This window comes from Pelophylax lessonae (genome assembly GCF_965119305.1).
Source record: "Pelophylax lessonae genome assembly, chromosome: 2".
NCBI lineage: Eukaryota > Metazoa > Chordata > Amphibia > Anura > Ranidae > Pelophylax > Pelophylax lessonae.
In genome coordinates, this window is record NC_138769.1 from 427,793,437 (window position 1) to 427,808,876 (window position 15,440).

General features: G+C 42.2%; 1 protein-coding gene across 1 annotated transcript in view; it reads right to left on the reverse strand.

Moving 5' to 3' along the window:
* Positions 1 to 15,440, reverse strand: part of EGFL6 (EGF like domain multiple 6) — a 130,400-nt gene that overhangs the window by 28,113 nt on the left and 86,847 nt on the right. The window contains exon 8 of the mRNA XM_082244727.1: positions 13,765 to 14,106. Coding sequence (XP_082100853.1) covers positions 13,765 to 14,106 — 342 coding nt within the window. The remainder of the gene's footprint in view (positions 1 to 13,764; positions 14,107 to 15,440) is intronic.

The following is a 15,440-nucleotide window of genomic DNA, read 5'->3' on the forward strand; positions in this document are numbered from 1 at the left end:
CATTATTTTCCTCAAAATTCTACAAACAATACCCCATAATGACAACTTGAAAGAAGTTTGTTTGAAATCTTTGCGAATGTATTAAAATTAAAATATCCCATGTACATAAGACATTCAAAATTGAGCTCAGGTTTATCCTGTTTCCACTGATCATCCTTGAGATGTTTCTACAAATTGATTGGAGTTCACCTGTGGTATATTCAGTTGATTGGACATGATTTAGAAAGACACACACCTGTCTATATAAGGTCCCTCAGTTACTTGTGCATGTCAGAGCAAAAACCAAGCCATGAAGTCCAAGGAATTGTCTGTAGACCTCCGAGACAGGATTGTATCAAGGCACAGATCAGGGGAAGGGTAGAGAAGCATTTCTGCAGAATTGAAGGTCTCAATGAGCACAGTGGCCTCCATTATCCATAAATGGAAGAAGTCTGGAACCACCAGGACTCTTCCTAGAGCGGGTGGCCCGGCCAAACTGAGTGATCGGGGGAGAAGGGTCTTAGTGAGGGAGGTGACCAAGAATCCAATGGTCACTCTGACAGAGCTCCAGCATTTCTCTGTGGAGAGAGGAGAACCTTCCAGAAGAACAACCATCTCTGCAGCACTTCACCAATCAGGCCTGTATGGTAGAAACGGAGGCCACTTCTCAGTAAAAGGCACATGACAGTTTGACTGGAGTTTGTCAAAAAGCACCTGAAGGACTCTCAGACAATGGAAAACCAAATTCTCTGGTTTGATGAAACAAAGATTGAACTCTTTAGCCTGAATGGCGAGCGTCATGTCTGGAGGAAACCAGGCACCACTCATCACCTGGCCAATGCCATCCCTACAGTGAAGCATGATGGTGGCAGCATCATTCTGTGGGGATGTTTTTCAGCAGCAGGAACTGGGAGACTAGTTAGGATCGAGGGAAAGATGAATGCAGCAATGTACAGAGACATCCTTGATGAAAGTTTCTTCTTCCAATAGGACAATCACCCTAAGCACACAGCCAAGAAAACACATGAGTGGCTATGGACAACTCTTTGAATGTCCTTGAGTGACCCAGCCAGAGCCCAGACTTGAACTCGATTGAACATCTCTGAAGAGATCTAAAAATGGTTGTGCATCAACGCTCTCCATCCAACCAAAGGGAGCTTGAGAGGTCCTGCAAAGAAGAATGGGAGAAACTGCCCAAACATAGGTGTGCCAAGCTTGTAGCATCATATTTAAAAATACTTGAAGCTGTTATTGGTGCCAAAGGTGCTTCAACAAAGTATTGAGCAACGGCTGTGAATAATTATGTACATGGAATTTTTAATTTTTTTTTATTTTTTCATAAATTTGCAAAGATTTCAAACAAACTTCTTTCACAATGTCATTATGGGGTATTTGTAGAATTTTGAGGAAAATAATGAATTTATTCCATTTTCGAATAAGGCTGTAACATAACAAAATGTGGAAAAAGTGAAGTGCTATGAATACTTTCCGGATGCACTCTATCTCTCCTAAAACTGCTTTTGCATGATTATACCACACCCAAACTGCTTAAAAATTGCATTTGATAACACATATTAAGACCTGCATATTTTTATGGCCAGAAATGTGAATGGCCCATGAGCAGCACAACTGAATATTATTCATCAGCTAAATACATACCAAGTGCATCAAAACAAACATTTTATAAAGTCCTAGGCCTCATTCATATGATGGAGCGCTGATAGAAAAGTCTCCTGCCAAAATGCTGTAGAAAAGGACCATTGCTTTTTGTGCGGAAGCAGTGGTCTCTGATGAGTCAGAACTACAGTTCCGTAATCAGTAAAGCTCATTCTCCCTACTGATTGGAGGGCTCTGGCTGCTTTGAAAAAAAATTAGGGGTTAATTAACACCATGTCAGCTGAACTGCCTTGATGTGAATAGATCAATGCAAGCTCAACACAAGGGCACATAGACAAAACTAGCTTTTTATGTGCCTTGTTCACACCATAACCCTGAGTTGAGATGGATTACAGTGTGTGAACAGGGCTTTATTATAATTTATCTGTGATCATTTATTGAAAGGTTTCTTCTACTGGGATTTTTTCAGGAGTTACAGCACTGGCCCTGTGCTCACTGCTATCTGCCTCTTGTAAACATAAAAGCCTGGGATCTGCATTTACAAGTGGCAGCGTACCCTCCCGGCGGTACCCACAGAACCCGCTCTGCCCCTGCACTCAGGGCCAGACAAGAGAGGAACAGTTGCCCAGACGCAGTGTGCTTATGTACAGGAGGGGTCATCACTGACTTTTGGAGAGAATTTAGGAGGAGGTCATTTTTGGTTCTGTGATAAATGTATATGAGATATGTATGCAGTGCATTCCTCAACTCTGCTTTTTTTTGCATAGCACACTCCTTGGTGGTGGGGTTGTATTCTTGGGGGACAGTGGGACAGTGGGGAAGGGAGAGAGGGCTGAGTTCCTGTACCTATTATTATCTGAAAAAAAGCTCCAAGTATGGTAAAGCTAAACTCCAGTTGTACCTTCAGTCTTGCATAGTCAGATACAGCCCATCTCATTTCCCAACTGGAGGGCATCCAGACTCCAGACTGGCCTACCCCTTCATTCTATGAATTACAGGTTTTTGGATCACAGTGGCTCATCATCACATGTGGGCCATACCAAGGGTGGTTTGCATGCACAGGTCTGCCCAGGAATTACTACTCCTTCATACTGGCAAGCACTTTGAAACCAACATTGTGCTCTTCACAGCTAGAATTCTCCAGATGTCTCTTTCAGTTTTTTTGCGCTGGCACCACTAAACGTTGCACATGTGCAGATGAAGATCTAGCTCTGTGTAATATTGAAACAGCCTGATGACTTAGTCACATTGAAACACTGCCTCCTGGGGTGTGTGACATGGTTTTCCCAGGAGGCTGTAGGTAGCCAATACCAATGTCACCCTCACTTAGGTGAAGAAACACTATTAAAGGGGTATTTACTATATTGCAGCTTACTACTTCTTAGATATGATGGCTGCATTTGTTTTCCTATTTAGGCTTTCTTTCTTTTATTTCCACCTAGTGATTAAGGTCTGTTAATTTTTAAAAGAACAGCTGTCCCGCAGATGTAGCAGTTACGAGTGACAGGGGGGCTTTCAATACTCAGCTTTTATTTATTTATGTAAAACCTTTAACCCAAAAAGAAACAAAAACTTTGCTGTACCTGCAGGGACATCTTTACTACTGATTAGGCCCAGGGCAAACATTTTATTGAGCCCTCCTAAATTCACTAATCAACTATTTGCTGGAAGCGAGGGCTCAAGGGGAAGCTGCTTTGGGCCCCACAACAATGAATGGGCCCGGGGCAATGGCCCTTTTGCCCTGTGTTAAAGACAGTCCTGTGTACTTGATAAAAAGTGTTTGCTGAAGATTGCCTATATTTAGTTTAGTGTTTCTAAATCTGCTAGTCAGCCTAAAAAAGAAAACAAATGCAGCCACCACATCTAAAGGTTTGTAAGCTGCAATATATTACATTTTTGATTTTGGGTTTAATACTGCTTTAACCACTTGCCGACCGCCGCAAGTACATATACTGCCGCGGTCAGCCCCGGCCAGGCAAAGTGACGTACCGGTACGTCACTAGCCTGTCACTGGCTTGTGAGCCAATAGCGGGCGAGCGCGCGTCCGCTAAGGCGCGCACCTGCCCCGGCTCATTTCCTAACAAGTCAGTGCGTGTGACCGGCGGACCCCTAGGACACACTTAACCCCTCCCTCTCCAATACAGTTAACCCCTTCCCTGCCAGTGTCATTTTTACATTACAGTAACAGTGCATATGTATAGCACTGATTACTGTAGTAATGTCACTGGTAACCCCAAAAGTTTCAAAAATGTCAGTCAAGGGTCCGATCTGTCCGCCGCAATGTCGCAGTCCTGCAAAAAAAATCGCAGATCCTCGCCATTACTTGTTAAAAAAAAACACCAAAAATGACAAAAATCTTTCCCTTTGTTAGTAAACGCGATAACTTTTGCGCAAACCAATCAAAATACGCTTTTTGCGATTTTTTTTTACCAAACATATGTAGCATAAAACAAATTGGCTGAAAATGTTAAAAAATGTTGATTTTTACATTTTTTTTGGGGAGTTTCATATAAAAAAATGTGAAAAATATTGTTATTTTTGCAAAATTGACGCTCTTTTTTTGTTTATAGCGCATGATCAAAAAATCGCACAGGTGATCAAATACCACCAAAAGAAAGCTCTGTTTGTGGGAAAAAAAGGACGTCAAATTAGTTTAGGTACAGCGTCGCACAACCGCGCAATTGTCCGTTAAAGTCACGCAGTAAAAAATCGCAAAAAACCCCCTGGTCAGGAAGGGGGTAAAATCTTCCGGGGCTTAAGTGGTTAAAGTAGAACAAAAAGGCGAAACTATTTTTTTTTTAAATTTTAGAATAAAGGATGATTATAACCCGTGTCAGTTTTTTTGCCACCTGGACTTTATTGGAGAGATTTCCTCTCACTTTCTGTTCCATAGCCAAAACAAGAAGTGACAGATGGCACAGACGGCAATAAAAAAACAGTTGAGTGCTGGTGTTTTTATCAAATGGTTGTCGACTATGGGCCATGCACTCCCGGCAAATGGGAAACATAGGGGTCTGGTGCTGGATTATTATTATTATACAGGATTTATATAGCGCCAACAGTTTGCACAGCTTTTTACAATATACAGGGGGACAGTAGAGTTACAATGCAATAAAATACAAGAGGGTTAAGAGGGCCCTGCTCATAAGAGCTTATGGAGGCAATAAAAACCCGACAGGTGTTCTAATTCCTCTCCACTCTATCCAAAACTAAAAAAAAAAAAAAAAGTTTTGCCTTTAGTTATAATTTATGAATAACTAAAAAAGGTATTTACATTGCATAAACTTTCTGTGACTGTGTAAGAAAAAATGTGGGGCAAGGGGAGGAGAGCTTATTTATTTTATATGGAAAAGTTGACATTAATTTGCTTATCGTCCCGGCAAGCGTACATTTTTCAGAAAGTGCCCACATTGGGTTGCCTACCTATTAGTAACAGGGGAGCAGATTGCTGTTATACTAACAGCTATGGTTGTGAAAAAGTTTTATTATAAATATATTTTTGCATCTGTGCCCCAGGAGCTATATAGGCAGAACACTTCTGCGCATGTGGCAGCCATTAACTTAATGGAAATGTTTTTTTTTTTTTTTTGCATTCCACAGAATTCCAAAACTCTTACATTTCATGTCTTTAATGAACATATAAGCCATAAATAAGGACTGTTTCCAATGCTGAAAAGTCAGTCAGAAATGTATCCTTTCATAATGTATTCCACAGCAGGGAGATCAATGGCTTAGCTAAATGCATGCCATTTATAGTGTACTATAGAAAGATAAACCACCGCTATAATCTGATTCATGAATCGCAGTGTTAAGTTTATTGCATTTATGACTAAAATGGTAATGAAATAAAAAGAAACATATGGACATTTCATTTGCCTCCCAAGTAAATAAGAATAAGGCCTCATGCACACTGTATGCTCTTGATGCTTTTGTCTTCTACAGAAGTTTAGCAGCAGCAAAAACGCAGTAAAAAGCCACATTTTGAATGGGTGTTAATGTGCGTTATTGTGAGTTTCCACATCTGACGGTAATATATTCTACTGCTTAGAATCCTGGCAGGAATGCGCCGGCGTTAGTGCGCGTTATGAGTTTTTCAGAGTTTTTTTTGCTCAAAAGCTTCTCTCCTGAATGCACAGGTGATTACTTTTTTCTGCCTCTAAACTCCCATACCACTAAAGTCCTGAAAATGCCTATAGTGTGCATAGACACATAGGCTAACACAGGAGGAGTTTGCAGACAGAGAAAGAAAAAAGTTGAATGGCCTGTAAAAGCAGCTTTTTTGATGAACTTCTTCCATCTGAAGTACCTGGTTGATCCTGCCAGTCATCTTTCTTCCTTATTCTAAACTGATCACTAGTGTTGGGCGAACAGTTTGGGCCGAGCATGAGTTTTGGCCGAACATTTGCCTATTTGACCGTTCGCCGGACACCCGATTCTGCAGGGTGTTTTTTTAAAGCCGCCAAACACCCTGCAATGCACTGCTCAGTGCATTCTGTGCCCTAATTGGGCAAAGCTTTGCCCAATCAGGGCTCAGTGTAAGCTGGTTGTTAAGGAGCGGGGCCAGGAAGCCAGCTGCAGCATCCTTAACAACTGATGAGACATCAGCTGTCAATGGGCTTCCCCGCTGACAGCTGAATAAAAAAAAGTGCCGGTTTTAAAAAAAATGGCGCCAAACCCACACCCAAAATTAAATGGAGCGAGGTCCCCCCAAAATCCATACCAGACCCTTATTCGAGCATACATCATTGCAGATCAGGAAAGGAGGGGGGACGAGTGAGCGCCTCCCCCCTTTCCGGAACCTTACCAAGCCACATGCCTTCAACATAGGGGGGGTGCTTTGGGGAAAGAGGGTCTCTGCCCCCCCCCCACCCCAGAGCACCTTGTCCCCATGAAAAAAAAAAAACAGACAAGTTTTTGACAAATCCTTTATTAAAAATAATAAAAAAAAACAGTGTCCCTTGATATAAATCACACCCCCCCCCCCCACACACCGCCGACCCATAAAATAAAAATAAAAAAATACACTCTGCCTTCTAGGACAGCAGCCTGCTCAATGCCTCCTTCGTGCTTTGATAGTTCTTACATAGGTAAGGGCGGGGCCAGCTGGCAAAATCACCTGGTGCCCCGTCCCCTTGTAACGTCACAATGAGGGCATGTGGCCTGCTTTAGTCCAGGAGGAGCGTCAATTTTGAAAAAAAAAAAGTAGTATTTCTCATTTTCTGCTATATAATATTACCAAGAGCGATACACAGATAGGCCCCCCTACTTTTAATTAATCTGTGTATCGCTCTTGGTGTAATATTATAAAGCAGAAAGTGAGATACTATTTTTTTTCTTCAAAATTGACGCTCCTTTATTGGTTTATAGCGCATAATCCAAAAATCGCATCGGTTTCTCCTAAAGAGAGAAAGTGGTGCCTCGGCCTCAAGTTCAAGCTCAGCCGCCCTCAGTGACAACACAGTGCCCTGCCTGCCTGCCTGCCACAGCTGCACAGCACATTGTGTGCTTCTAGGTGAGTCTAAGGTAGCCATATGTATTTGGTAATAGGTAGCAGCAAAAAAAAAAAATGTATGGATGCCTAGCTTGCTGCTACCTATACATATCATATATCATGGCTACCTTAGACTCACTCACCTATAATGTGCTCTCTGCTGCTACTCACCTAATGTGCTGTGCTGTGCTGTGCGGGTGGCAGGGGCCAGGGCGCTGTGGTGGCAGGAAGGATGGCAAGGCACTGTGGTGGCACTGGCAGGCTAGGCAGGTGCTGTTTTGGCAGGCAGCCAGGGCACTGTGGGGTGACAAGCAGCCAGGCTTTACTTTCTCTCGGCAGTCGGCAGGATACCTGTTGTTCTTCTAAACCTCGCAGGACACTGCTGGAGGGGGTGGGGGATGGAGCACTGGAGCCAGCCCCAACGCTGTTTAGGCGCGGAGGAATAAGTTCCTCCTCCGCTGTGAATGCTGGGGCGGCGGGCCGGGCGTATGACGGCATTGGTTGCTAGACGCCAAGTGGTAGGCGATCTAGCAACCATTGATACAGGAAGGAAGCACAGACACAGCAGAGGCAGAGTGGTCAGCGGTGCGGCTGGCATCGATGTGGGAATTGGGATTTACTTCTGTCTGCAGAGCAGCGCCCCCCCTTTTCAACAGTGGATCGGCCCTGCGCTGCATACGCAAAAATCACGTTCTGGGCGCAGGGAGAGGTGGCGGTACTCTCAAGAGCTTTTTTCGGAAGTGGCGGTACTGAGTATCGGTGCGTACCGGCCCACTTAAAGCACTGGTCATCATCATGCCCAGAGACCTGCTCTGGATGTGAGGACGTCAGGAAAAGTCCACTGCTGGATCGTGGGGGGAGCACCGTTTGTAGGTGGATCTGAGAATCAGGTGAGTATAAGCTTTCTCCAATCCCCTAAACAAAAATGAGCTGTTGACTTGTGTAGTGTGGGCACAGCCCCACAGCAGGGGAAAACTTTATTTTTCCTGGAGTTGGGCTTTAAAAAATAAAAAAGAAAGCTTTCAGTGGAAGCAAACATCTGTTTATGCCAGCAGCCGGAAGAGAAGAGGTGTGTTGTGCCAGGTTGCTTACAATGGTAACGCGCACATTTGTGTAGACACTGGTAGTGTTTTACTTAGCTACATTTTTTTCTGATGGCAGAAATAGGTCAAGTGAGGTCTTCAAATTCTAATATAAATATAAGCGGCGTATATAGAGATCTGGCTTGGGAAACACTTGCAGATAAACATTTCAAAATTTGGCTGTTCTTTACCTTACATACAGACACTTTGTAAATACAGTATTGTTTTCTTTCATTTCTTTATTGTTAAGCTCACCCTGTTTGAACATAATACATGGACATGTTAGGGCTGCCCAGTGAGTATTTAAAACTCAAGAGAGATGAGAACACCAGGCTGGTTTTTGTTGCTGTCTGTATGCCCATAGGAAATTCAGTCTGGGTTCACGCTAGATGCGGTGCAAATTCACAGCAAATTCACCCCAGATTTGGCACCACATCTAAATCACAGCCCATCCATGTGAACTGATTGCAGAGTATATGTTAAGTTAACGACTACACCCCCCCCCCCACCCACCCCAAACGGTTTGCTAAAAAGCAGCGAGATTTGCAGAATCAGATCACATGTGACCTGATTCTGGTGCGGACAAAAAAAGGGTACTGCACCAGTTTGCTACGAATGCGGTGCGATTTGTACTATACAAATCCATGGCTCAAATCGTACCCCAGAGACACCGCATGTAATTCGCACTGGAATGTGCTGCAATTTCTGTGTGAATTACATGCAGTATTGTAAACCTAGGCTCACCCTCTCTATTTTTCCTTTTTACTGATATCACTAAAAGTTAAGCAAAACCCCTAACAAATGAGGGTCATTTAACCACTTCTTGACCGCCCGCTGCAGATATACTATGGCAGGCTGGCTCGTCTGTGCGAACCGACGTACCTATACATCGGTTTGTGGGAGCACTCCTGGCTGTGCGCTCATGCCCCCATTAGGCAGTGGGAAAGCCGATCCACGGGGCTGGTAGCCGCGATTGCTGGCGGGCACCCGCAACCACTCCCTATGGAGAGAGAATGATGGTTGTTCTTTCTGGAATGAACACAGAGCGCCTGGCGTTGATTCCACAAGCCCTTCCCCCTCACGGTTAGAAAACACCCCCTAGGCTCACACTTAACCCTTTGATCGCCCCTGGGTTAACCCCTTCCCTGCCAGTGTAATTATTACAGTAATACTGTAGTAATATCACTGGTCCCCCCAAAAGTGTCAAAAATGTCAGCTAGGGGTCCGGTCTGTCCGCTGTCACAGTCCCGCTAAAAATCGCAGATCGCCGCCATTACTAGTAAAAAAAAGTAAATAAATAAATAAAAATGACATAAATCTTTCCCCTAGTTTGTAGACGTGATAACTTTTGCATAAACCAATCGAAATTCCCTTATTGGGTTTTTTTGTTTACCAAAGCAGCATTATATAAATTAGCCTAAAATTATGAAAAAAAATTGATTTTTACTTTTTTTTTTTATTGGGAATCTTATATAGCAGAATGTGAAAAATATTGTTTTTTTTTTAAGAATTAAAAAGCTCATTTTTTGTTTATAGCGCAAAAAAATAAAAATCACACAGGTGATCAAATACCACCAAAAGAAAGCTCTATTTGTGGGAAAAAAAGGAACATCAATTTTATTTGGATACAGCGTCGCACGACCGTGCAATTGTCCGTTAAAGTAACACAGTGCCGAATCGCAAAAAATGGCCTGGTCATTAAGGGGGGAAATCTTCCGGTCCAGAAGTGGTTAAATGTGTCAAACATGAAAACCTAAATCCTACAGGGAATTGAACATTTAGCATTTAACTATTAGAAAGTAAGGTTGAGATGGGATAAATCTATTCTATAAGTAAAGTAGAAATCCCCTTAAAACCCAAATTTAGCCAAACATTCTCTTATAGTTTTGGATAATGTGGAGAATGGATAGAATCCAGGTTTCCACACCTCTTTGTGTCTCCACTGGGGATATTTTCCTTCCATTCTTGCCTGATGACACTAGACCCTACTGGGTACGCAAACAGCCATAGAAGTTTCACAGAAATTCTACCAACTTCCCACTCCACAAAACATGCAAAAAATGTTAGAGATGTTACATTTTGTCTGGAACTGGGATTTATTATTCACCAGGGGATATATAGGGATGGTCTTGCCTACATTAATGGTTGTAGGAGAACATGGAATAGTTCCAGCATTTGCAGCATTCATATTGCGCATTCTACATTATAACCCAGAACCAATCAGTGCTTAGTGACACCTGGTAGGATTCTAGTGATAATAAAGCATGCTGCAGCATGCTGCTATTATCTACCTAACACAGAGCCTCTGTCTGGGTCATGATCTCTGGAATGGATAATACAAGCAGTTTTCCTTTGAAAAGTAGATTAAGCATTTATGGTATTATCCTTATCATTTCATTATTGCAACTTCTAATATTGTTAAGTTCATTTTGTTTTTTTTTTTGAGATGATATTCTTTGAATTTACAAAAGCTACAATATCTGACCCGTTGCAGTAATAGGGTATCATGGGCTTCCTTTTTCATCTCAATCTAATAAATCTAAACGTCTAAATGTCATGCTCTAAATTCCTTCTGTCTGTAGCCCACAGCAATTTGCATTCCATACCAAATAATGTATTGTACTAGAGACTCAGATCTAAGGATGTACATAGCAAAACTTTCTCAGTTCCTATGGGGTTAAGGTCAGGACTCTGTGCAGGCCAATCAAGTTCCTTCACCCCAAACTCGCTCATCCATGTCTTTATGGACCTTGCTTTGTGCACTGGTTCAAATCATTTGGGGGGGTGGGGGTATTATGGGGGGTATTATGCTGTGGGGTTTTTCTGGGGTTGGGCTTGGCCCCTTAGTTCATGCGAGGGGAACTCTTACAAGGCATTTTCGACAATTGCATGCTCCCAACTTTGTGGGAACAGTTCGGGGATGGCCCCTTCCTGTTCCGACATGACTGTGAACCAGTGCACAAACAAGGTCCATAAAGACATGGATGAGCGAGTTTGGGGTGGAGGCACTTGACTGGCCTGCAAAGAGTCCTGACCACAACCTGATAAAACATCTTTGGGGTGAATTAGTGTGGAGACTGGGATCCAGGCCTTCTCGTCTACATCAGTGCCTGATCTCACAAATGCACTTCTGGAAGAATGGTAAAACATTCCCATAGACACACTCCTAAACCATGTGGACGGCCTTCCCAGAAGAGTTGAAGCTGTTATAGATGTAAAGGGTGGGCCAACTCAATATTGAACCCTAAGGCTAAGACTGGGATGCCATTAAAGTTGATGTGTGTGTGTGTAAAGGCAGGCGATCCAATACTTTTGGTAATATAGTGAATGTGTGAGGGTGGTGAGAATCGGGTAAAACAAACTGAAACCCACCTTAACATATTTCTTGTGAATTGTGAGAATGAATTCCTTCAAAGTACAAGCAGCTAGAAGGTCAGTTATGGCTTGTTTTAGACCCGGTTCACACTGATGCGAGTGCCGGGTTCGCATGTAATGTCGGAGCGCACTGCTCCGACATTACATGCGATCAGCTGTGCGGTGCGAGTTTAGCCATACAGTTTGTATGGATAAATTCGCATCGCACCCGGTGCAAACACGCACAGGAGGTATTTTTGCAGCCGCATCAGGATCGGATCGCACAGCGGTTCACACTTGTGCGATCCCATCCTGTGCGAACTGCATGATCGCACTGCGATATGCGATCAAACTGGGGGTGTCGTTAAGATTACATTGACACCCCCAGCGTATCGCATATGGCAGTGTGAACTGCCGGGGGTGCGTGTGCGATGCGGGAAAAGGCTGCGAATTCGCAGCCTTCCCGCATCGCAATAGTGTGAACCGAGCCTAAAAGCCAATTTACTGTTTGTTAAGAATACGTAAAAGGTTTCATGTCTGTAATCTGGGCATATGTAAAATTTAAGGTTTCAAATGTGTTATTTTGATATACAGTATTCTTTGTTTATTTACAAAACTCAGTTGAATTTAAAATGTTGTTTAAAAATGCTAATATGATGTATGTTTAAATCAGGAAACTTTGAACTATTGCATATGAATTTTGTATCTTCAATATTTGCAACCAGTAGATAGAGAGCACTGTGTGAGCTCTGTGCTATCTAAACAGTCTTTTCTTTAGACCTACTGTGGTACAAATAGATCTGTCTATCACTGGGAACAGTTTCACATAGTTACTAACAAAGTGTGCAACCACTGCTGAGCTTGGTTATTAGAAAGCTCAGCATTCTTTACAAACTGAGTATCATAGAGGCAGCTTATAAGGTTTATTTGTTAATATAAACAATTAAAAGTTGTGTAACTTTTTTTTTTTTTAAATTGTATTTGACCACAAATAATTATTGTTTCCCTTTAGTATCATAACTGTGTACTTTTAATTGGGTTTCATATGAGTCAGGATGCGATTATTCTCGATGTACTGCATAGTGGATGAAAGCAACTAGAGATAATTCATCCTAGTTATGACTACAATAGTATGTCGGTTAGAAACTTGTTTACTCCTGTGGTAAAGGTTAGTAGTGTATATAACCCCTCCCCATGTTTCCTCACCACATCCCCAAGAAGTGGTGATATGGAAAAGCCCAGTATTCAATATCTATGGTGAGCTAAATTTTCAGATGGGGGGGACTCATTTTCCCAAGTCCTCTCCATCAAATGCTGTAAACCTTTTTGTCTGGTATTAGCAAGGCATGGGATCCAAACATGCATATGCCTTCAGCCATGGGGATAGCAGACTGTGGTGGAGATTTACTAAAACTCTTGCACAGAGAATTTGGTACAGCTGTGCATAGTAACCAATCAGCTTCTAGGATTTTTTTGTCAAAGCTTAATTGAACAAGCTGAAGCTAGAAGCTGATTGGTTACTATGCATAGCTACACCAGATTCTGTGTGCACCAGTTTTAGTAAATTTCCCCTCCCATGTGACTAGGGTGCTATAAGGTATATAATGGCACTTTTCCACTGCAAGTACCGGCTCGGCTCTACTCGGCCCTGCTTGGCCCGGTTTGCTTTTCCACTGCTGGTACTGCATGGTACGGTGTTGGAACGGTTCGGTACGGTACGGTATGGTTTGCTTTTCCACTAAAGTAGTACTAAAGTTAAGTGGGTGGGATAACAATGGGGTGGATGGGATTCTCTGACCAATCAGTGGCTAGTAGTGACTGAATGCAAAGGATGTGGGATATGGTACCGGGTATGGTACCTCTTGGAACCACAATCGAGGTGGTACTGTTTTTGAGAGCCGTACCATTCGGTTCCATGCAGTGGAAAAGCGCCGCCATACCGTACCGTACCGAACCGTTCCTACACCATACCATGCGGTAACAGCAGCGGAAAAGCACAAAAGCGAGCCGAACTGTTCGGTTCCATGCAGTGGAAAAGTGCCATAAGAAAGGTTACATGCCCTTTTCTTTTTAATGTTTTGATAAACTGTTTAGAAATTAGAGTTAAAAAGAAATATTAGATAATGATGGATTTGAATCTATCTAATGGGATAGTGGGGTAGGGCTGCGTGATGGAACAGAATTTTCCACTTTTGATTATTTCCATGTATTACTTGTCAAATACAGCAAATCCAAACTTACCAAACACATCCCCTCTTAGTGTTTTCTTTTGTCCAATTGTATTTGCATAGTCATCATCATCATCTCCATCATCCTCTTCTTCATCTTCATTGTCATCCTGGTCTTCCTCCTCTTCCTCATATTCCTCCTCTGCTTTGTTAGATTCTCCTATGTAGACTCCATCCTCATAGTCAAATGGCTGCAAGCGTGGTTTCAGAGATGGTGTCACAACCAATTCAGGTATTAGATTCTTAATGTCTTCGTTTCTCTTTAAGCTGTTCTTATATGCCAACAGTTTTTTTATTGTGTCTTTTGCACTTCCAACTATTTTAGGTCCTTCTTTCACAGGTTTATCTGGAACAGCTATAATGGAACCAAAGAGATGTTAAAGTGTTTGTTACCCCAAAACTTCATATTCCTGATATGTGCCTGCTGAGAAAGTATCCTGTTCTCTATGTACTGCTTCCTTTGTGTGAAATCCCTGGTGTTCCTGTCAGCCATTCATGATATGTGCCTGCTGTACCATGTACTTGTATGAGAAAGTATCCTGTTCTCTTTGTATTGCTTCCTTTGTGTGAAATCCCTGGTGTTTCTGTCAGCCATTCCTGATATGTGCCTGCTGTACCATGTACTTGTATGAGAAAGTATCCTGTTCTCTATGTATTGCTTCCTTTGTGTGAAATCCCTGGTGTTCCTGTCAGCCATTCATGATATGTGCCTGCTGTACCATGTACTTGTATGAGAAAGTATCCTGTTCTCTATGTATTGCTTCCTTTGTGTGAAATCCCTGGTGTTCCTGCCAGTCCCTCTGCTTCCCTTTTAAAAACCGACCACACTAAGCAGGAGAGCACACCATGGTCAATTCTCTAGCTGTGCTGGGAACTCAGCCTGCTCTCCTCCAATGATCAGACTTGTCCTGACACGCCCCTTCTGCAGGGCCATTTACTGGCAAGCTCAGTGTGCTGCTGCTTCTCCCCACCCCAGTTCTTATGCAGCTGAGAACAGAGGGAATGTGATAATTTAAATAAAAAAGGAAAAAAGGTATTCATATTTTTTTTCATGTCTATACACAAATGTTTTGCCTTTCTTTTCTATTTCAAACTGAATGGGTTGTTTTACAAGGTGATTGTTTACAGTCACTTTAATTTGCATCTTAATTCGCAAATATATTTCAAGTCTGCAATGTATAAATGCTTTTGTGTACATAAATAGTTATATGTTTGGACATAAATTACATACAAATGTTTGCCTTGTGTTAAGCAATAAAAGCTGCAAATGCCAAAGCAAAACCACACCTGAATTCTCAATTTAGGCATTAACACAATAAAAGCTTTTCTACTGGTTTGCTACCTACCATGATTAACATGCTCTACACTGCAACCTTTGAGAAGTAATTATTTCTTAATTACAGTCCATTACTATGCACTGAGCACAAATTGAGAGGTATTCAAAGATTGAATAGTATATTATTATAAATTGTTATGATTTAACCTATACTAGGCTTTGACAATTTTAGATGCCCAAACGCACGATGGGATGTTAAGATCAATATTCAAATGTAAAACAACTAATTGGATTAAAAAAGTGTTATTTAATTTTTTTGGAGTAGATACGAGTTTAGGAATCTGGAGGAAGTGTTACTAATACAACTGGAACATGTTTCATATGCTTGGGGTTAAGCAAACTTAAGGTTTCAC